The 21,883-nt window shown below is 37.3% G+C and overlaps 1 protein-coding gene across 10 annotated transcripts; it reads right to left on the minus strand.

The window, feature by feature from the left end:
• Window positions 1–1,511: 1,511 nt before the first annotated feature.
• On the minus strand, window positions 1,512–21,798 carry dtna (dystrobrevin, alpha). 10 transcript variants are annotated; one of them, XM_086172967.1, is made up of 23 exons: window positions 21,461–21,798; window positions 20,534–20,640; window positions 17,492–17,559; window positions 16,999–17,079; window positions 16,702–16,915; window positions 16,359–16,444; window positions 15,768–15,922; window positions 15,559–15,664; window positions 14,857–15,023; window positions 14,509–14,633; window positions 13,042–13,125; window positions 12,748–12,816; window positions 10,650–10,745; window positions 9,692–9,773; window positions 9,286–9,380; window positions 8,288–8,401; window positions 7,982–8,078; window positions 6,968–6,991; window positions 6,227–6,386; window positions 6,042–6,131; window positions 4,591–4,690; window positions 3,771–3,888; window positions 1,512–2,705 (listed from the first exon to the last, which is right to left on the minus strand). In XM_086172967.1, the coding sequence occupies exons 3-23, from the start codon at window positions 17,556–17,558 to the stop codon at window positions 2,682–2,684; spliced, it is 2,154 nt and encodes a 717-aa protein (XP_086029093.1). In that variant the 5' UTR covers window position 17,559; window positions 20,534–20,640; window positions 21,461–21,798; the 3' UTR covers window positions 1,512–2,681. The 10 variants fall into 10 exon arrangements, 9 of the variants coding, with proteins under 9 accessions (XP_086029093.1, XP_086029091.1, XP_086029090.1 ...); XM_086172965.1 differs by having other exon boundaries at window positions 20,534–20,816; XM_086172964.1 differs by lacking the exons at window positions 20,534–20,640; window positions 21,461–21,798 and adding exons at window positions 3,127–3,154; window positions 19,898–20,136.
• Window positions 21,799–21,883: the final 85 nt, after the last annotated feature.

Below are 21,883 nucleotides of genomic sequence, written 5' to 3' on the forward strand. Positions count from 1 at the left end.
GGGTTCGCGGGGGGATGCTGGAGCCAATTCCAGCTGCTATGAGGCAAGAGGCGGGTACACTCTGAACTGGTCGCCAGTCAATCGCTGGACCACATACAGAAACAGACAACCATTATCACATGTGGGCAATTTTCCCAGTTTTTCAATTAATCTCAATTAATGCAAAATTGACACAAAATGGTCCGCTGTCTGAATCGAACCCATGTCCTTCATGCTGTAAGGCAGAGGCGCTTTTTTTTTTTTGTTTAGCATGATATATGACATTAGGATATTCGCGTGGTGCTCTGAGACGTAAACTGAAATCTGGATCAATTTGCATATTTTTTCTTTTGAATAGCTAAATTCAAAACTTTTTTTTTTCAGATGCAAAGGTTTCCCCTCGTCCTTGTTTTATATTTAATGCATTGCAGATATTTGAGGGCTCACCTTGAGTTCTGTGTGTGTCCCAAAAATCACTCTAAACTATCATTTTATTTTAAAATCTGAGATAATTTATACTTGAAAATATTGATTAACAATTCCTACTAGCACTCTGTTATCAATAAAGTACAAGACATCTGGATTTCAAATTGAATTATTATTAGCTAATTAAATTTATACTAGGATGCAGTCATGCACCTAAGGAGGCTATAGAAAAAGACAGCAGGATGAGGTTTTCTACCCTGCATGAATTAGATCACAATATCTTTTCCGATTTTTTTTCAAATCATACTTTCTATTATTATTATTTCTTTGCATTTAATCCATCATGGATGAGCCCGGAGCAACTGGCAGCCACTAAGCAGTGCAAAGGGAGTCGTTTGGGGTTCAGTGTTTTGCTCAACAACACTTGGGTGATTTTGTTGAAGGGTGGGAATTGAAGCAGGACTATTCAGTTCGACAGATGACCACTCTGATACCCTGAGTCACATCACCCCAACACCAGTTCATGACCTGGATTTGAACGTACAATTTGAACCGGATTTTAACATAAAATACTATTATTACTGGCTATTTTCTTATTATCCAAAATATATATACATTCAAAGTTCTGCTGGTGTATAAAAACATGTAAATAATTAATTAATTGTAGATTGTCTCCCAAGATTCAGTGTTTATTTCTCTTATTTTTGCTATTAGATTCCAGAATATGCAATGGAATACTTTGCTGAATACATTTTGAAACATACTTGTACATACTGACCATTCACTTTGTTGCTATAGCAATAACTTGGCTGAATATTTGAAGAGAAAAGGCAGAGAATTAGAATATTTTGCAGATAATATTACCCTCAAATTGCGGTGCACAATTCTCCTAGCAATCTTAAAATGGTTTTGAGAATCTGCACTGGATGGATGCTTTTATGTTATTTCAAACTGCGGGCCTACGTGATGAATTAAAGACAATAGATTGAAGGCAGCCAACATAGCTTTTATGACAGATAATAGACAGGCTCTGCTTAACCAAACCAACTGAAGTATGCTGTTCTGGAAATGAAAAATAAGGAGAGAGGAGATCATAAGCAGAACTGTGATATTGTTTCAAGACTTTATTATGCATCATCGCCATGCAAAATCACTGCAATGAACTTGCTCAAAAATCAAACCAGATATACATACATTTATGCTTTTTGACTGGCTTGACACTTCCAAACGGTCCACCAAGACTCCATAAAGGGTGTGTGAGCATTGTATGCATTACACAAGCTAAACAGATTTGTGGAAGCATTGATGCTGGAAATAGGCAAATCATAATAAAAAATGGATTCATGAACTACTGATTGTAAACACTTGATTCAATGCCCATATATTATGAACCATTGAATTTAGCAATTGGTTTTAAGCATGAAACTTTAACTTAATCCGCTTTAACTTAAAACACATTGGAACAAATTTTACTATTGTAGATTTAGATAGCAGTTTGTAGACAGTGTGCAGATAAAATTTTTCTTCAAAGCCCCACCTCACTGTCATTTTAAATATGTTGACCTTCATTTCCCAGTGAAGATAACTAGCTTTGCTACTGAACAGGCATGTGTTGTTTTTCGCTACATGCTGCATTGTCAGGATGAATGGACTTCTTTAAGAGGTCATCCAAACAGCTAAGGCAGAGTGCTTTATTATTACTAATGTATCAAACAAAATCAATGTATCTGAGAAAAAAAAAATCTGCTCCAACAAAATGCCCGAAACAATACAAAAGCCACTATACAGCAGTAATAATAAATCTATGGAATAATGGTAAAGCCTGTCTATAAAGGAGCCAGGCCAGATGTATATTTTAATAAAGTATTGCAAATTTTAACTTTAAACTAATATGCAACATAATCTCATCTTTGAATCATATATCCCATGATAAAACACTTGTACCGGTACATTGTGTATTGTATTTAGACAATATATGGGAATCACATTTGCCCTCCATCAATAGTTTAACATCTGCTTGACAACTCATATAAAAAGGATAAAAATCAAGAAATAATTCTTTAAAGTCATGTCATTGTTATGGCACCTGTGGTATATTAGACAGCTCAGTAATTCATTTCTTTACATCAGCTCACAGTATTACTATGTGGTTGGTTAAAAAATATATCTTTACCTAAATGTATTCAATGGTTGGATTTAGAATGTCTTTTATCACATCTTCATTCTTCACATCTTCAGTGCATTCTACTTAGTGTTGTCTCATCCAGTGTCTTCTTCTATTGTTGCTTTTTAGTGTTTGCCTGTGGAAGACACAGCATGTAGGCAGTTATAACTGAAATAAACTACAATCAAAGCAAAATATTGAATTTTGATAATATGTTCATTATAGAGGCGGTTGCCGATGTATGGGCAATAATGACACCTTTTTTCTTATTGAGACTTTTAATTGTTTTAGTTTGTCATCTCAGTGGCTGGACAAGTATTGATTTGTGGTCAGGGTCTGTTTTTCTGGATCTGGTTTAAATACAGAAATTTGATTGCAAAATATATATCCATGCTTATATACTGATATATACTGATATACTTGCATGTAAATGTGTTGTGTGGCTCTAAATTGCAAATAGACATTCTCAGTGAGATACATTGGAAAATGCATTTGGATAGACCTAATTTGGATATTTTGGTGGATATTTAAGCAACCTGTAAGGTCCAGGCACTTACTTGTTGCCAGTCACTGTTGCAGCAACACCTGGCATACAATAAAAACACCACAACATACAAAGCAGGTTAGTCAAGAACCAAAGAGGAGTGAGGTCATGTTCAAAGCAAAAAATGGTTAGTGGAGCTTGACTGCTAAATATCAATTAGCATCAATATCACTTTATATCAAAATGTAGAAAATACATGTATGATGAGCTGTGTGTTCATTCATAGCACATTTTGTGATATTTGATCTTGGTTAAATGTGGGATGGATCCTTAGTGTAAAGGCCTTAATTATCAATCATGTGATTTAATTTTTTGGATAGTATCAGAAATTTTAGCTGAAATTTTTTAATGTATTTAGATGTTGATATTTTGTTGCTTTAAAGTTCAATAATTGATTTAAACATCAAACAGGTTTAATTGTATATATAACAGATATAAGAGGTAAAATTGATTTGCTATGTTAAAGTCAATGTCCAGTTGTTGCCAGTTGTTACAGACTAGTCAACAGTGTGATGTATTAAATTGAGCCCGGCAATGACGTCTAAATTAGGCCAAATGTCAGTGATGTTATACATTTATTTAAAAATCTTGTCAGTCGGGCTCTTGAATTTAGTTTTTTCTTTGACTTCATTCTATGCTTGGAAAGGTAGACCTCACCACGCCAGCTTTGTCTGAGTCCTTTCTGTGCTTCATCAACTCTTCCAACTTCAGCTCATCCTCTAGCTGCTGCTCGAGGTCATTCTCATATCTCTCGTCCTCTGAAGCGCGGCCACTTCTATGATAACATTTGGATGCAAATAAGACTTCATTTGAAAGATGCTGCTAGACACTGAAGGCATAAAAGGTATAGGTATAAAAAAGACTTAAGGCATTTAAATGTTTTAAGCAAACAAGTAAATTGTTTTTCAAATCAGCAAATTATATGGATAACTAGCATTTGAGGAACTCATCAGCAGTGACCCATATCTATCTTGGCGGCTTGGTGGCCATCTAAGTCTAAGAAGGGAAATAATAATAATAATGATAATAATGATGATGATAATAATACTGCTACGATTATCTATGATGCTCTCAAGCATTTGTACCACTGAATTTGTGGAGTGAAAAGAAAGAAAGTGAAATGATGTTCTCACAGATTTCTTTAACTTCCTTAACTTCTCTTTTTTTAAATGATAAATATCTACTTTTCAATGGCATAAAATAGCCACTCAATTTTACAAACCCTTGACAACAAGGATGAATCAGTAAGTTGTGCAAGACCACTTTCTCAGGGTAACCAGGGCCAAAGAATGGAGCGACACAGAAATTTGTAGTGACACTTCTGAAGGGTTTTCAGGTCAGACTGAATCCATATGCTCCTACTAAATTTCACGCATTTTTGCTATCATGTTTACAAACAGTGGATAATCAGAAAAATATTTTAAAAGCTGACTTGAGCTTTAATTATGTACTGCTCTTTTGTAACAGTGAAGCTGACCTTGGTTTATAAGTGAAGAAAGGATCTGATGAGGTTGTTGCGAGCAGGTCACTGCGTCCAAAGTCTGAATCCACAGTGCTCTCAGTCTCACTTCCACCCTCTGTGGATTAATGTGCAACCATAGGTTGGTGACTGAGATAACAGGATTTCAACCAATCAAATAATGGAAAAAGAGTGCAATTGTCAAATCTTATTGTGGCAACTGGACTTTTGTTTTTTCTTGTTGAAGACATTTCACCGCCCATCCGAGAAGCTTCTTCAATTCTCCAGAACTGTTCTTGAGAATCCATTTGACACAACAAAATTTGACCTGGATAACTACCGTCATGGACAAAGAGTACATTTGTGTGCGAAACATGCCAGAGTGCAAATAATGCCAATTTATATTATTTATGTATATTGTTTTTCCTAGTCTTTCTTGTAGATGTATCTCATATCCCATTTATGGGTCTTTACATCACATTCCCCCTGCTGCCCATCTTTGCATAGTTTGACACCAACAAATCATTGTGATATGTGTCTGCTTTCTGCACAAACAGATGATTAAAATTAACAAATAAATAAATATATACATATTTGAAATTGCCCTGTAGTATATCTGTTTTGGAAATCTACAGACGATCAATACATGGGAATTTTTTTTGATATGGTAAGAATAAAAAGGTCTTGCACTCAAAAATTGAGCTCACCATCTGGACATTTTAAGATTGATTTTTAGGGTTCTGAAAGTCAATCCACTTGGGTAGTGCTCTAATCTGCCTTGTTTCTAATGACCAGCAGGTGGCAACCTCTGCGTTATTAAAAGAACACTGCATAGAAATCTACAAAAGCCTTCACTACACTTAATTTCTTGCTCCAGTAAATAATTTTCTAATGACTTAATGGCCTCAGTTGCTTTGGATTTTCTTCAATATCCCATGCTGTTTCCATGTGCAGTTATAAAAATGAGTGTCAGCCCCGTGAAAAAAATGATCTGTTGAAAATGGAAAACAAATTTCCTTGGTCTGACTTTGTAATCAAATGTATTTCAGATATAAATAGCTATAGCTTTATTTTATTTCATTTCATTTTAATTTTCATCATTAAGATTGTTTCTTCTTATATTTAGGTTAGCTCTTGAACTTAGTCTCAGAAATGTAATTTCATTTTATGTTCATTAAGTGATTTTGAAGACAACTTCAAGTATCAGCAGACTAGACTCAAATTTCAACATGTAATACACATCCACTGACAGGCATTGGCAATGACAACTCTGAAACAATGCTAACTCAAGTGTGATGTTAATCTTTGAGATTTACTTTTCCCACTAGAAAAAAACATACAATACAGATAGATATTTTTGGGCATGGCTACAATGACATGTGAGGACAACAATGGTCAAAATATCAATACTGTGGAGCAGCAAGTTATAAATTCTATGAAAAAAGCACAAGCATTTTTAATTTATTTACCTGAATTCAACTCTTTAACCAGTGATGACATTGTATTGGTAATGGAGTCAGCAGCAATGAGAAGGTCATTTCTCAAATTTCTCCTGGGCCCTTTAAAAAAAGCACAGATCCAATTTTTGGAAATATAACCGCTTACATCTTCCAGTAATATTCCAAATGTTTGTATGCATTTGCAATTGTGTTACCCTGAGCAAAGGCCTCTTGAACATCCCCTCCCACACCCATGAGTGAATCCTGAGGTGTGTGAGTTGGGGTTGTACTGGCAGAGTCCGAATGGATCGGAGTAGGGATTGGCCTGCTGATGGTGTGACTGGGGGAAGAGCGGGGAGAGCCGGGGCCCTGAGTCTACAATTCAGAATAATCATTATAGTGTTAACTTTCAGGAAACAAACCCAAATTGACATGGTATGAATGAAATAATCAAAGTCTTGTCAGCTCATTATCAAGCACTGCAACAAATAGCTCATTCTCAGTGCTTAAAAGCAAAAACAAAACAAAACTACTAACTATTCAGTTAAGCTATTGTAAGGATTTAATAACTTCAAAGCTCAACACAATAGCTTTAAGAACCAAACATTATAGTCATGCTAGAAATGTCAAGCATGAGGCATTATTAAGCTGATTTAAACATTATGTCACTAGTTTTCAGCATGCTGTTGAAACAGTTTATTCCTCTTCCACCCACAGAACAAGTCATGGCTGCATAGTGAACATCAAGTACCTGCAAAATTCAGACACAATAATGGTTATGTATTATGAAAAACTCAAGACTTTTTGGTCCAAATTCAAATTTTCTTGCTTTTTAAGTACAGCTATTGTTGTATTTCCATTTTGTAGATACAAGATGCTCACCTGACAAAACAAATATTTATTTATAGCAAGAGAAAAATGGTAATATTTTCTACCCTTGCAGGTCTCAGACTTACAGCATGTTTTCGTTCCTCTTCTAGCTAAAAGAAAGTGTTTTATGTTTGCTTTAAATAAGAATGTTTTCAGTTTTAATTATCACAAACAACATAAACTGGCAAAAATTATGTAGTATGTAGTTTTTACAATTATGTAGTCATTATTCAAAATATATTTAAAGGTCAGATCAGTGATGATTTATCTGAACCCTTTTGCATTGATACCACATGTTGAATTCAGAATTTTTTTGCAAGTGTAGTTACACTCATTGTACAAGGGAAGTTCTTATGTAATTTGTGTTAACATACGGTTAGGTCATACAAGATCAAATTTGCCTGGGTAAGTAAGAGAATTTTGAAATTCCTCAAAGTGGATTTTAGTTAGGTCCTGTTCCGAAACACACTTTTGGACAAAACTGAGACAACAAAATTGTTTGGTTTACCAATGTTTAAATCACTACATGAAAAAGACTGAATGTTACTTACATGGAATCTATCTGGTCACTACTTGGTCTTTTATCGAACGTCCCTAAGAAATGAGTACATACTCGAAAGGTGGATTTTTGCTCAGTGTGTGTTGGAATTTCTCAAACATAGGTTTCTGTATTTTGTTCATGATTGAAAGATTTTTCTGACACTTGACAGTTCAAAAGTACTCGTTTCATTGAAGTATATTACATTTGGTTATTTTATCAGAGGTTTTTATGTGCTCCAACCCATCACACTCTCCAATCCCCCAAAAAGAAAAAAACATAAAAACCTACAACCAAAAATATCCCAAAATAGTGTGGTTCTAGAGAGAACCTTCCAGTACTTGAAATGAAATAACAAATCCTTGAAAATATAAATTCTCATCAAGCCATATAGTTTAACTTTTGCCACAAAAAAAATCAAGGTTCTCTTCACACTGGTGGAGTGTAATTCTGACACAAATGATCAAACCTGTATTTTCCAATGCAAGACAGTGTTGATCCTTTTCAAGAGATCGTCCAAGAGTACACACTAAAGCTAATCTAAAATGCCAGTCTCTTGTACCTTGAGAAGCATCATAAGTTGCTCCAGCTGCACCATGAGTTCCCTTCGACTCTCCTGTAGAGTAGACATTCTTTGTTCAAGCTCATCTTTGCGTTGCCTGACAGAGGAAAAATGTTTAATACCATGATGTCATGCATGTAAACGGAAACACAGGAGAAGGAATCAGGAATACCTACCTCTAACATATGATTTTAATTTGTATAATTAGGAAAATAGGCAAGCCATTACAAGATTCTTTGTACAGCAACTTAAATAGAAAAAAGTGTGTTACAAATATCAAACAAAGGCTCAAGAGGGATAATTCACCTGAGAAGTCGTAACTCAGCCAGCAGAGTGGGGTTCTGCTGACTCTTGTCAGGTGGCAGCAAGGAGGCTTCCTCATGCTGGAGGCGTAACCGTTGGATTTCCTGCAGAATTTCTCTGAAACGCACAGAAAATACAATTCTGACATGTTTCGTTCACTTAAAATCAAATGTACGCAGTACTTGTTAAATACGGATCCAATGAAAGGTTCACATAACCCCAAGGTGACTTCTCCTGTGTATTGTCCAGACACTGAATAAATTCTGAATGAAATGATTAATTGTACTGGTTACATGTTGGCAGCAAAAATAGGGTGTGAACATTATATTTGCTGGTATTATCTGTAGCCCTATTCGCTTTCTAACCTGAACTGAACTGGCACAAAACCATGACACCTTGACGCTGATGCTGCTAAATGAAACCCAAGTTTCATTAATCTTATTATATATACAAGTGCTTTTAATGCGGTGAAAGATGGCATTTCTATGGTGAAAAAGGCCTTAAATGTAAAGAGAAGAAAAATTACCATCAGCAATAACTCATTGTGCATTGTCACATTTATGAATCCCTTTACAGTAATCCACTGTCTATCTATATCTATATCTATTTCTATATCTATACATATATACACACACATATATACATACACACACACATATATACATACATATATATGTATATATACGTACATATACATACACACACACACACACACACACACACACACACACACACACACACATATATATATATATATATATATATGTGTAACATAACAATTGCAGATTCTTATTGTTATCAGCAATACCATCATAGTGTGACTTTCTAAAGCCTTGAATTGTTTGTTGAATATTTTTGTGACAGTGCATAAGGTTATACTCAGTAGTTAATGTTCACTGAGGTGGACCATTTTCCAGAGATGAATTTCTTGTTTTAAGTTGGAGAAAAGAAAAGACAAACAGCAAAGAGCAGAATTACGATGCAAAGCATTCAACCCTAACCTGTTTTTGCTCTCCAGCTCAGCAATGAGCTGCCTCTGCTGTTTGTTGGCATCCAGAGAGCATGGGAGGTCTGTGGGGACAGTCTGCTGTTGAGCCTGTGGGTGAAACCAAGCATGAAACATCATGTGAACTGGCTTTACCTAGGGATGATGTCATCTGCTACCTACTCTCACATCTGACCAGAGCAGAAGTACTTCCATGAAATACTGCCATACATACAGACCCATCAGGAAAAAATGGTTTCCAGGTCCAGTCAGAACTGATCATTATGTATAAATACATTTTGTATTTTTGCATTAAAAATGAAATGATGATCATCAAAAATGTTATAGTTCTATTTTCTCAGCTTTAATCACTGGACATTGATAATAAAATAGCACGATACCGTTTTCTAGAAGCATCTTACCGCAGCATCAGCAGCCAGTCGAGCAGCATAACGGGCGATGAGACTGTGCTCTTCATCTTGATGATTACTGCTGTCCAGCAAACTGATATTAAGGAAAACAGAAGTGGGAGTAATCATATACCTATAGCACAATCAATACACGGGTAGAAATGTCACATTTGAGAGGGAAAAATGCAAATATTGAGTTAAATTTTCAAGAGCAACTTTCATACAAACATTAGAATTCTGTGTAATCTTGAAAAGCAACAAAGCGGGAATGAAGCTCGGATCAGAGGTAGAAGCTGACAGACCACTGATGGAGACCAAAATGTTATGTATTTCCACATGTACTCATGCAAGGAGACACTGTATTTAGCAAATGTAGAAGCTTTGCAGAATTGTTAACAAAAAAGGATTTAAAAAAGGGTTTGAAATTAATAACTGACATATAACCATTTAAATACATACACTTATGCACAATGAGAAAGCATCATTTCATAAAAAGAGAGCATTTCCTGGAAGCAAACATACCAGAAACACATGTATATCCCTTCATTGGAGAAATACAATAATGCAATTGAAATCTTACATCTTGGCCTGGTACAAAATGTAAAAGCCATTTTAGGGGCCAGATGTGCTATCAGGCATGGTTTTGTATGGAGGCAGTCAAACTCAGCAAGCAAAAAGAACAAATCTATGCAAAATAGTAGCCCGAGATGTTTGAAATGACTAACTCACTTATCTGCTTTAAGTATTTAGATTTGTAAAATTTGACAAATTCATGGACTATTGCAGGGGGTTGTGCTTTTAGGACACTTTTAGGGCACATTTTAGTGATTAACTCTCGGTGCTGCTCAGAAGCAGTGCTAACTGACACAGCGTTCAGATGTTAAGGTTAGAGTAGGAACTGGGAGGTGGCAGTTCAGCAGAGCACATAATTTTCACTGGTGTTGGCAAACAAAACAGCATACCAACTAACCATGTTTTGGGGTTGTTTTGGAGAAGGTTCACATAGAGGCCAATGAGAACATGCTCGTCAGCAAGTCTATCAGCAACATCTAGGTTGTAGTTTAACCTGAAACAGTGCAGGATGTCACAACAAAATATAACATGACATTACACAGGTGACAACCGTGAGTGAGAGAGACATAATGCTGAGGCAGAGAAAGAAAAAAAAGATAGAACAAAGAGGTCTGAGGAGCTGATTAATACATAAGCAGTCATGGGTGACTAGAGAGAAACAAGGCCATATTATGTTTGGGACAAACATCGGCAATGAAGGCAAGGAGAATGGCTAAGGACATGCCCAACTAAAAAAGAACTCTACAAGTTACATGCACTTTTTCCATTCTATGAGTATCGATCACTCAGTGCTTTATTACTGAGAAACTGAAAGTCATTATCTCTAATAATAGCAATCAGCCTCAAAGATACATCTTGCTCTGTTCCTTTTAAAGGAGTTCAAACACTTATTGCTTTTTACCTGCAAGACAAACTCCTATACCTCAGAGCTCACCATCATAATTAATACATCTCAGTTATCTATGAAATGCAAATATATTTGTATATATCTGTATAGATACAGACATATAATACAATATACGTTACTTTGTTATTCCACTTGTAGCCGGTTACTTTGAAATGTTGATTGATTTAACCATCAAGATAACAGACATAATAGTAAAAAAAAGAACAAACTCAGCTATATAATCTGGTACTCTGAAATTAAAATCTCAACATAGCACAGTGTTTTTAACAAAATTTTTGATTTCACAACAAGCTAAGAACCAAGACATCATTATCATTTCTCAATCTAGTGATACTTCAAAACCCCAGAAACTATATAAGTGCCAGTTGCCCTAAAAAGTTTATTTGACCTTCACCAGCCTAGGGTTGGGCAGATAATGACCGAATCTTCATTTTAGGGTGCTTTTTTTTTGGGTGTGGTTGGGGCACGACAGCACCCTTCTCCTGCAAATCCACGTAAAGAACCTGAACAAGTCTGGAAGTAATACCTCCATTTTGGACCACATAAATAACCCCACCCTGGGTGTAGTCTTTTCATGTCAGATTACAGGTGGCGCCTACTCAAGACAGCATTTGGGTGACTCCAACACAATGAGAGATGACAGCGAAACAAGGGTAACATTGTACAAGGGTAAAGTTGTACAAAGCAAAAACTACATTTAAACAAGCTGCAGTGCAACAAGATTTCTCGACTGCCATTTCATCTATATATTCAACTGCAAAAATAAATTTTCACTACAAAGAAAAACTTGGTATTCTCTTTCATAGTGTAAGTCTTGAATACCTCAAGTTAGGCCTCTGGAGAGCATACCACCTAAAGGTTCTTTGTGTTTGACTAAGAGAATGCACAATATCAGATTTTCTGTCAAACACATAAAGAATAATTCACAGAATACCGCTCACTCATCATGGCGTCTGTATGTTTTCCAAGGAGCTCAGGTTATCAAAGGGAGTAGTGTCCCCTATAGAGACACCCACTGCAGGTGCAGAGGAGCTTGAATGTGGCTTGCAGGAGAAGTGAATCATCATTTTACGCTTACAGTTTGCATCAGATAATAGTGAAAAGAAATCCTAATATAATTTTGTGTAAAAAGTAATTTCTACAAACAAAACAACAAAAGAATGAACTTGGAAATCCAGTATATATACTGTATGTATCATATGCATACAGTATATGATCATTTATAAATGTGTGTGTGTGTGTGTGTGTGTGTGTGTGTGTGTGTGTACTATACATATATATATATATATATATATATATATATATATCAAGTTAGGTATATATATATATGACACACACACACACACACACACACACACACACACACACACACACACACACACATATTATTATGGAACCCTTACTGGTACTTTATTGGAACAAAAAAATGTAATGACTCAGTGAACCAGTTGCCAATAATCTTTGTGATTCATGCTTTATCTATTGTCTTTTCAAGCTGTTTACCAGGAAAACAGAACTCTTCTACACAGCCCTGTGATTATTATCTATGTTAGTGGATACATGCAATAAGCACACCTGAGTCACTTACCCTCTGCCTTTCAACAGATATGGAGCAGCGCCAGTCAAGGGCTTTCTATGCTCAACATCATTATTCTTGCTGCAAGGCAAACTAAGTACATTCAGCAAGGGTACAATAACAAAATAACAGACTGATACTCAAATGTGCACATAAGCACATACACACTTTACAAAAAAGAAAGGCCAGAAAATGAAGAAAGTGTGGATCACAGAGTCTAGAGGGAGGGAGGCCTTTAGGGAGCATGGCAATTGAAAAGATATGGTGAAAATCCAGGACATCTATTGTGATGATTATTGTACTCACTTTTTGGTGGAGTATGGGTTCCCTGATGTAGGCATTGAGTGGGAAAGCAAGTATTCATTGGTGATATTCACCGGTCTGGGTGGCCTAGAGAGAAGACAGAGTTTGAATTCTCACAGAACCATTATATTTTATTAGATAAGTTTCAAGTATATCGCCACTGAGCTATTATTACAAAATGTGAACACCTGGTACATATATCGCCATGTGACAATTAAGAGGATATAATCAATGATATATGCAGTGGTTAATGAAGACATGCAATGTATTGCATACAGATACAGTGTGAATTGATGAAGCATCAAATACAGCAATTGCTGAGAAAGAGTCTAACAGGTCAAGAAACTAGAAGGGCTCAGACTGGATTATTAATAGTGTGACTAGCACAACAAGTGCAAATGATCCATGAACTAGGGCTGAACGTCTGGTAAAATAACTTGTTGCAATTATCATTACTTGACGCTGTAGTTACAATGTAAGTTGTAATGTTAAAGGGAATTTAGACATTTCCATTCTCATCTTCCTTGAACAAAATGAAAATGATTTCCAACTAAAAGTGAACAGAACAAATAGTTTTTTGGGTGGTCTAGAGAATCTGCCACAAATTATTGCCAATAATTTATCAGAATTGTATATATCTCATACATATTTGGATTGGAAAGCTGCAGTGGGCCATATTGAAGTTTGGATCATAGTTTCATGAATAGTTCAGTCCTAATTCAAACTGATAATTTATCTGATTGGTTAAACAATCAAAGAATATCCACTCACCATGTGTCTCTTTTCGTGGAAAGCAAAAAATAAAGAAATACATTACAATAATTTTAATAATTATAATCTATATATCCAGCCAAGCAATTCAAAGACAATACTTCATAATTGTTTTTAAAAAAATACAATTGAAAATAAAGGCATATATATATATATATTTATGAAGAGAGAGCGAGAGAGAGAGAGAGAGAGAGAGAGAGAAAGAGAGAAAATCTGCCAAATTATTAACCAGTTAAGGGAACACAAAGAGCTCATCTAATAGAGAGAACAATGTCAAATTTCCAGTTGTATGTTACATATAAAAATAAATGAACGCAAATATTTTTTTACTTGGTGTATTGTTAACAGCACCAAACATGGTACCATGTGTCCCAATTATGATTTTCCATCACTATTTTACAGTTGCTACAAAATGTGCAACACAAAACATAATGCTGCAAGAAAAGGTGGGTAGGTGCTTGTAGATTCCAATCGTTCCCAAGGCTGTAATTAAACCCCATTGATTAGTTGATCCAGAAGATTGACTGAAATCACTTAAACCTTAGAGGCAGCTATGGAATAATTATCACCTCAAGAATGATCTTTTTAAAATCTGAAAAAATAAACAGGGGACTCTGACAATAATGCAGCTGACTGACCACTGGATTGAAATCCTTGGATTCTGTACTAACAAAAAAAAATAAAATCAAATAAACTTACACAATATGAGCTAGGTTGAGAGGTTTCTCTGGCATTTCAGGAAACATGGGGTGAAGAGGCTCTCTGCTGGATGCACAGCTCAGTGACTTACTGAGCACATGGGATAGCTTCTTAGCAGGGGATTTCTGGTAGAAATGCAAAAGCAAGGTGCCAGATCTGAGGACAGAATGACACTCATTCCTTTTGTAAACATGAAGCATCATTGCACCCATCTTAGAAATGCAAGCTGTTAGAGTTGTGCAGCATCTTTATATTGTGGTGAACCAGAGCAGCGATAGCTGCAGTGACTGGTTCAGTGAAGACACACCTCCCTTAGCCCGCCCCTCTTTTCACCTCTCCTTCCCTTACCCATGACGTATACTCCTTCATTTGATGCTGGTTGCTATGGGAACCGCTGGCATGCCCCCTCCAGAAACAGTCCTGACAGAGCTGGTAATTATGACATTGCTGGCAGCGGTAGCGGAAGCCCATCATACTCTCAGTATGGCAGTAGGAGCACTCGACCGGGTGAAAGACTGCGGGGAAAAGAGGATGGGTCAGGCGCACGCGCACACGCGCGCACACACACACACACACACACACACACACACACACACACACACACACACACACACACACGCACACACATTCATTAACAGATGTAGCAATAAACCCAGTTATTTAGCACATTGCAGCTAGTAGAGGATTAATTTCTACTAATTCAAAGACAGATGTGCTGGGAATCTGAGTCTCTTTCAATACCAGTATTGCTTTTATTTTAGTTGAATGTGCAACAGCCGCACACTAACCACAATAAATGTTAATGTATGTTGTAGAGCTCACACTGATGTGACCAGTGATGATGAGAACATCAACATTATGCAAAAGCAAACAAACTCATATGGATGCAAGGTCTCTTTAGGCAACTTTGACAAGAGGCAGTCGTGTTTCTATTTACAGTATATGCCAATCCAACTGCTTGCTTTAGTGGTGACTCAAGATTATGATGCAAAGCAGAATTTCCCCACTTGCTAGCTTTCCCATTTATTAATATTCTGTATTGTGCCCCACCGTTCTCCACGTTGGCAAGCCGATGCATGAGTGGTAACCACACCAGACACTGAGGGGGCGGGTCTGACATCAACGTGTCGAGGAATGTGTTGAGGGAGACCTTTTTCTGTTTACAGTGAATCCAGATTGAGATTCATTAGGACACAAAACACAAAATATCAATGTTGCTGCAAAACTACTTTTATACTTTGTGTGTGCAGGTGCTTTACCTGCTGTGTGAAACAAGTCCTCACAGCTTGTTCAGTGTAACCAAAGGAAGGTCCTTCAAAAACTGCCATTGGTAATTTAAGAGCCTCCCTCAGATATTGGTCAAACTGTGAGAAGACCATTATTCCAGTGGAATCTGATATCTGTGAAAAAATATCTGGGAATAACATAGGGAGACACAATACAAATGAATCCAACTAATTGTCCTTTAAACCACATGGCAAATTACAAAATTACACTTATTTATTCTACTACTTGTTGGAACCAAAAATAGTATTCCAAATACAGCAGTTATTTATATATACTCTTACAATTATTAATTAATTCACTAACGGTCTTTATGCCGTGTCTGCCTATAAAATGCATTGTTACTGAGGCCTGAATTTGTTTATTATGAAATTAACCAGAATCTTCGAATTGGTCAGTATGACTTCTATAAGCCGGAAAAGACAGAAAACAACTGCCTCCATTCATAAGAACAATCAACCAAGCAGACAATACAGGCAGAACTTTGTGAAATTATGAAAACATGTCTTGGTGCTTTAAATACCATTTTTCACAATTTCATGTCATGGGTTTTTTGTGTTACTTACATCTTAATTTATCCAGAATTTTTCCCCCACAGATGGTTGCGAGGGCAATCTTCACGAGAAAGACAGACACCTTGCCATGGCCATCCCTAAAAGAAGCATATAAGTTTGAAGTTATGGCCATTGTCCTTTTGAGTTGTCATATCTTTAATGGCGCTACAAGAAACCTATGAATATATATTTTCTGTTAAAAGCACTATCTCTTGAGAAAAAATGAACTCTACATAACCATGTTGTAACACCAAATGGTTTGAATACTGTACATTGACAAACTTCACACTACACTGGCTCACATCAAACCCTCACATATGACAGTGCACAACTGCCGTGTAATGCTTAAACTCACGGGTCATAAGCTGCCAGCAGGAAGTTGAGCAGCAGGCTGATGGAGTTTTCCACATTGATTTGGTGTGTGGTGGGCATGCGTTTGTTCAGCTGGTAAAAAATGGTAGATAATACCACTTCGAGGCGGGCCACACTGAGATCATTGTTGAGGTCCATGGAGTTGAGGCCGCACTCTCGGAAAGCCTCAATGACATTCCATATGTCCACCAAATGCACTAGAAGCAAAGAAAAAATAATAGAATTTAACTGAATATGAACACGCGTAGTCTTGCTTCAACCGTCACGGTCCCGTACTTACAATTGCATTTCTTCTGTACAAATCTGAGTTTGCAGGCGGTCCTGTAAGTGGATAATCTTATAGAATCCAAATCTTGGGCCCCTGAGAAAGAATTGTTCAGAAAGGAACATCAGAAGTTGCAACACTAAGCTGATATTGAAGAAATCAGATGAAGTACATATGCATCATCACAATGTGCCTTTTTGTGAGTAGGCTGAACAATTTTGTAGTCGTAATTTTCATTTCCTTCATTGCATTTATTTGTCTTTAAATATTGAATTATTTTATGTCTCAAGAAAGTGACTTCACTCTGTGTAAATATTGAGAGTGCATGAAGTCATACTGCAGGCCTGACAGTTTTAAAAAATCAATAAGGATGACACAAGTGGATACAGCCGAACTTCACCGTATTACCTCATCTTGAAAAAATACAAAGGGGCTTTGCCATTTCATTGGTCAACGAGTAAAACAGCCGAGTATGGATTAGGTCCAGACTGCGGACCTCGACACTTACTCATCTCAACAAAAAGTTGCCTTCTATCTGCCATGTTGTCACCACTCCACTCGCAGTCTTCAATCATTCTGATCAAGAGGAGAGAAAGTCATGTCAGAGCAGGCGCATCCCTGGATTTGGCAAAATCACTGTCAACTAACAGTGAACGGGTGTCCCGAAGTATACTATTAAGTAAGTGCCTACTGATCCATTTTGTTTCTATTATTCCTGTCAGGTCTTCTGTTGCTGTGTCATAGCATAATACAGTTTTCTGTGAATGCCTCTAAAAAAAGTTGACACAGTTTTAATTATAATCATTATTAACAGATTATAGACATGAACAAGTAGCATATCAATGACAAAAGCAAAGTAAATCAAATTTGGCTATGTACAGAATCATGTAAAATGTATGTTAATTTAAAGTGTTATTTTATATTCTAACATCAACCTATTTGACTGGCATGTTATAAACTTCTATTTGCATTTTCAAACATTACAAAGATTGTACCGTAGTTCATAGCACCTAAACCCAGTTCTTCATCATTCCAGAAGAAATGTTAGACATAGAACACAACATCAGCAAAACTTGACCACTGCATTTAACCCATCATGGATGCACCATGAACAGTAGGGGAGCAGTTGGGGGTTCAGCGTCTTGCTCAACAACACTTCGGCAGGCGAGGAGGAACCGGGAATCGACCCAGAAATGTTCGGTTCCAAGGACGACCACTTTAACCCCCTGAGCAATGACACTCTATCTCCCCTTCCAAACACCTTTGCCCCTATTTCAGGTATGATACCTAATGAAAACTGTCCTTAAATATTATGTCTCTTTTTCTGCAGTGCCCTAACATCAGGAGCGAGTAGCTGTGCCAAACTCTTGGATACTAAATTTCATTAATCTCACATCTTATAGTTTCTGAAAAGATGAGGGGAACTGTGTGCTTAATTACATTACTCAACATTAGTTGTTTACTAATAAATACATGCACTGTGCAAAGACTGGGAGGGACAAAATGGACACCAGGGACCCGCAGTTAATCTTTGCTCCAGGGCACCATAGTGATTTAAACAAGCGCTACTAATGAAGTCTTTACCTCATAGTTTCTGTCTCTGTAAATACCTTGAAATATCTAATATGAGGCTGTGTCTGTATATGAATAGGTAAGAGTGTTGGGGGGGCGGTTGAAAACTTAAGGACAAGACTTTCAAAGGGGCAGGGGGAGTAGCAGAGAGAACGCTTGCACCATGCCTCGCTGCACACTGTCTGAGGCAATCTAACACACCTAGTCATGTGAGTTGTTGCCATGGCAGCAATGGTCCCAGCCACTCTTTTCGTAAAAACATAGCGCTAGTCACCCCCCCTGACACACACACACAGGAACACTTTTACTCCCAATGCAGACAAAAAAGTTTGTTTGCAGAGAAAAGTTTGGTTAACTAGTCAATATCTTTTATGTGATAAGGCTCAGTAGTTGCACTGTGGCAAACACTTTTTTTTAGCAAGATATTCATTCAGGCATGGTATTTCAAATTACTTTGACAGTAATTAGTATTATGCAGCACTGGCCCATGGTGCAGAACTATGAATTACACCAGCAATGAAATGAAAACTGTGTTGTTTTTTTTTTTAAACTTGCTCTCACTTTTGCATTTAGACATTGCATTCAGTCAAACCAGTAAAACCAGTTTCAGACTGAACAAATAGGCACATAAATTGGCTTAGATTTACAGAATAAAAGTCTGAATGACAGGGGGAAATGTATTTTTATTTTTCTGAGTATTTTTTCTATTCTATTCATACCCTGAATGCCCGACAAAATTTCAACTTGCATAGGAAAAGAAGATGGGGATTCATAACCTTGCTTGAGGAGAGATAAACCTTGGATGAGATTCTTCACAAAAAACAAGAAACAAAGCAAACAGTATCTGATTTTGCGTAATGACATATAAAACAAGAACTGCCTGTCTTAAGAACTGGTTGGTTAATTTTATTCATAAGATGTTAATATGCAGCCGTTTCGTTTTACAGTCCATGACATCCCAATAATACTATCGATGGATTAGTATTTCATCATAAGGCATATTAGGCAATGATAAATGCACAGTAAATTTGTTTTTATATGCTTATACAGGAATGTCAGGACTCTGCCAGCATTCAGTATTCTAATGGCATCTAAAAGTCAAGGCCATTCATTACTTTGCAAATGAGTGAATGTAAAATTGTGCAAATTTATTCTTTTACACAATTAAAAGTGATATTACTTTTCACATCAAAAGAAAATAATCTTGGGTGCCAGCTTTGTGACCTTCTACGGTCTGTTTTCAGTCATGGAAAATAACTGAGATGGTTACAATCTTTTGTATGAGCAGATATTAAAACGGCAGTGCCGATACAAATTAAGAAGAGCAGGATGATCAACATACCTCTCAAAAAGCACCATGACTGTGGTCTTTTTTTCTTGCCTGAGCTCAGTTATTACAAAACCAACTCCATCTGAGAAACAACTTAACTCCCCACTAACAAGTAAACATAATAACAAAAGCAGCCCAGATGGATGGAGTGAACTGAAGATATTTGAAATTAGAAGCTGTCGGTGAGGGCACAGCCTGCGCGCTCTCTATCTTTAACTACAAATGAGAAGGCTCTACATTCTTGTTTAGCTTCGCTGGGTCTTGTTGCAGATCCCAAACCTCATTCCTGGCAACTACCCAGCCAACATAAGTCTTTGTCTATGCCACTGTCACACAGGCAGCAATAGAAAATAACTGACCTAAGAAACATTGTATACATGTGATTAACCACAACGGATAGGGATAAGCCCTGCCAAAATAAAAGCAAGGAGCTCACAGTATTAACCCTTTTAAAGCTGGGCAGACTTCAAAAAACAAAACTGCACCACAGCTCAGACACCCCCGCACGATGCCTTATTAGTAAGTTATTTTAATGTTTTTTCAATTTATGTTGAACTCAATAAAATACAGAGAGCATTGCTGTTATTTTTTGTCCATGATTAGCTTGGAAGAGATTGTCATGCAACATTTTTATACACAAGCACTTACTTGAGTGACAATCAAGTCTGCGTTTCCATCGCAGCTGTTACCCTGCCGGTCAGGGTTATTTTTACATCAGGATACTGTAAAGTACTCTGGCATCCAAATCCCATCCTCTGGCAAGGAAAAACTCACACCAATGACTTAATCAGTTAAAGCTCAGGAATGCCTGTGTTTTGTTGTGGCTAGAGAGTCAATTGACTTTCTCTTCCTGTCTGGTGCAAGCCACTGATGTCTGCTTGAGGGGCCCTCTCAGCTCACTGTCACCTGCTGGTGATCACCATGGTTTCAGCTGCATAAAGGGCAAAACGTTGGTACCCTTGTGTTGAAATGAGAATGCAGTGACACATTTACGATTGCAAAATAGTTTGTGACATTGTTGACCTATATAGCCTAAAAAGACAAACTGAAGGCTATTTTAAGGATGACTTTTTGAAAACGGGTGAAAATACTGACATGGGGTCACCTGTGCAGGTAAAAAGGCTACTTTGTAATTAGATGTTATATAGCTAAGAGGGAGTTACAATTTTATTTCACTCACAATCGGCCAAAGATGGTCGTCCGATCTGGTTTGGCTGAAGATAACCACTTGCGCAATAAGAAGAAACATTAATTGGAATTCCAACATAACCCTTGCAGGTCAAAGGTAATACCGCTGAGGAGAAAGTCAGCGCCTTCTCAGCACAGGTCGAACTAAGAGACACCTGTGTGTGTGTGAGGGAGACATCGCTACCAAAGAATAAAATCCACCCGCTGAGACGAACCCATATGTTTTTTTTTTTTTTTTTAAATCCTCGTTTAAATCGCTCAAACTTAAAAAGGACACTCGTTACACTCACAGTTGACAACATAGGTTAAGGTCGCTCCTGCACTGCTTGCCAGCCTCCGGCAGCTGCAGCAGCAGCAGCGCAGCGAGCGCACTTGCAAAACACTTACCAGAATGTATGTCGGAGTATGTCTTGCAACATCATTTTTTTTCTTTCCCTCATCCAGGAATCCGTCAGCCGGCCCGTCCTGTGATGGGATCAACGTATCTTTGGTGTAGTCGGGAGCCGCATCACCGCACGAAGCGCTGCTCTCCTGCAAAGCTTGTGTTGTGGAAATTTTCGGGCAGCGCACTGGCAGAACAGACGACAGGCAGCTTCTGCCTCCAGTATGTGGCCTTAGCAATGACGTAATGCGGAGTCTCTTCACTTGCATCAGTGTGCTTCGGCTGTGTAGTGCCTGAAGTTTGATGGACATAAACAAAAATACAAACGCAATGACCAGCAACCGCTTCGGCGATCGTTAGTAAAGACGTATAAATATGCGAAGATTCTATTTCTTCTTTCCCCCCGAGGACTTTTGGTTACGTCATAA

The sequence above is a fragment of the Fistularia commersonii genome, chromosome 25 (genome assembly GCF_037954325.1).
Source record: "Fistularia commersonii isolate RoL2024-O1a breed Wild chromosome 25, RoL_Fcom_v1.0, whole genome shotgun sequence".
NCBI lineage: Eukaryota > Metazoa > Chordata > Actinopteri > Syngnathiformes > Fistulariidae > Fistularia > Fistularia commersonii.

Bases quoted from the DNA above. Each gene is read 5' to 3' on its own strand.
- dtna (XM_086172963.1), bottom strand. The intron at 6,132-6,226 runs GTAACACAATTG...CTTTTTTTAAAG, and splicing joins TCAAGAGGCCTTTGCTCAGG to GGCCCAGGAGAAATTTGAGA. The intron at 4,691-6,041 runs GTAAATAAATTA...ATTAATCCACAG, and splicing joins GGTTAAAGAGTTGAATTCAG to AGGGTGGAAGTGAGACTGAG.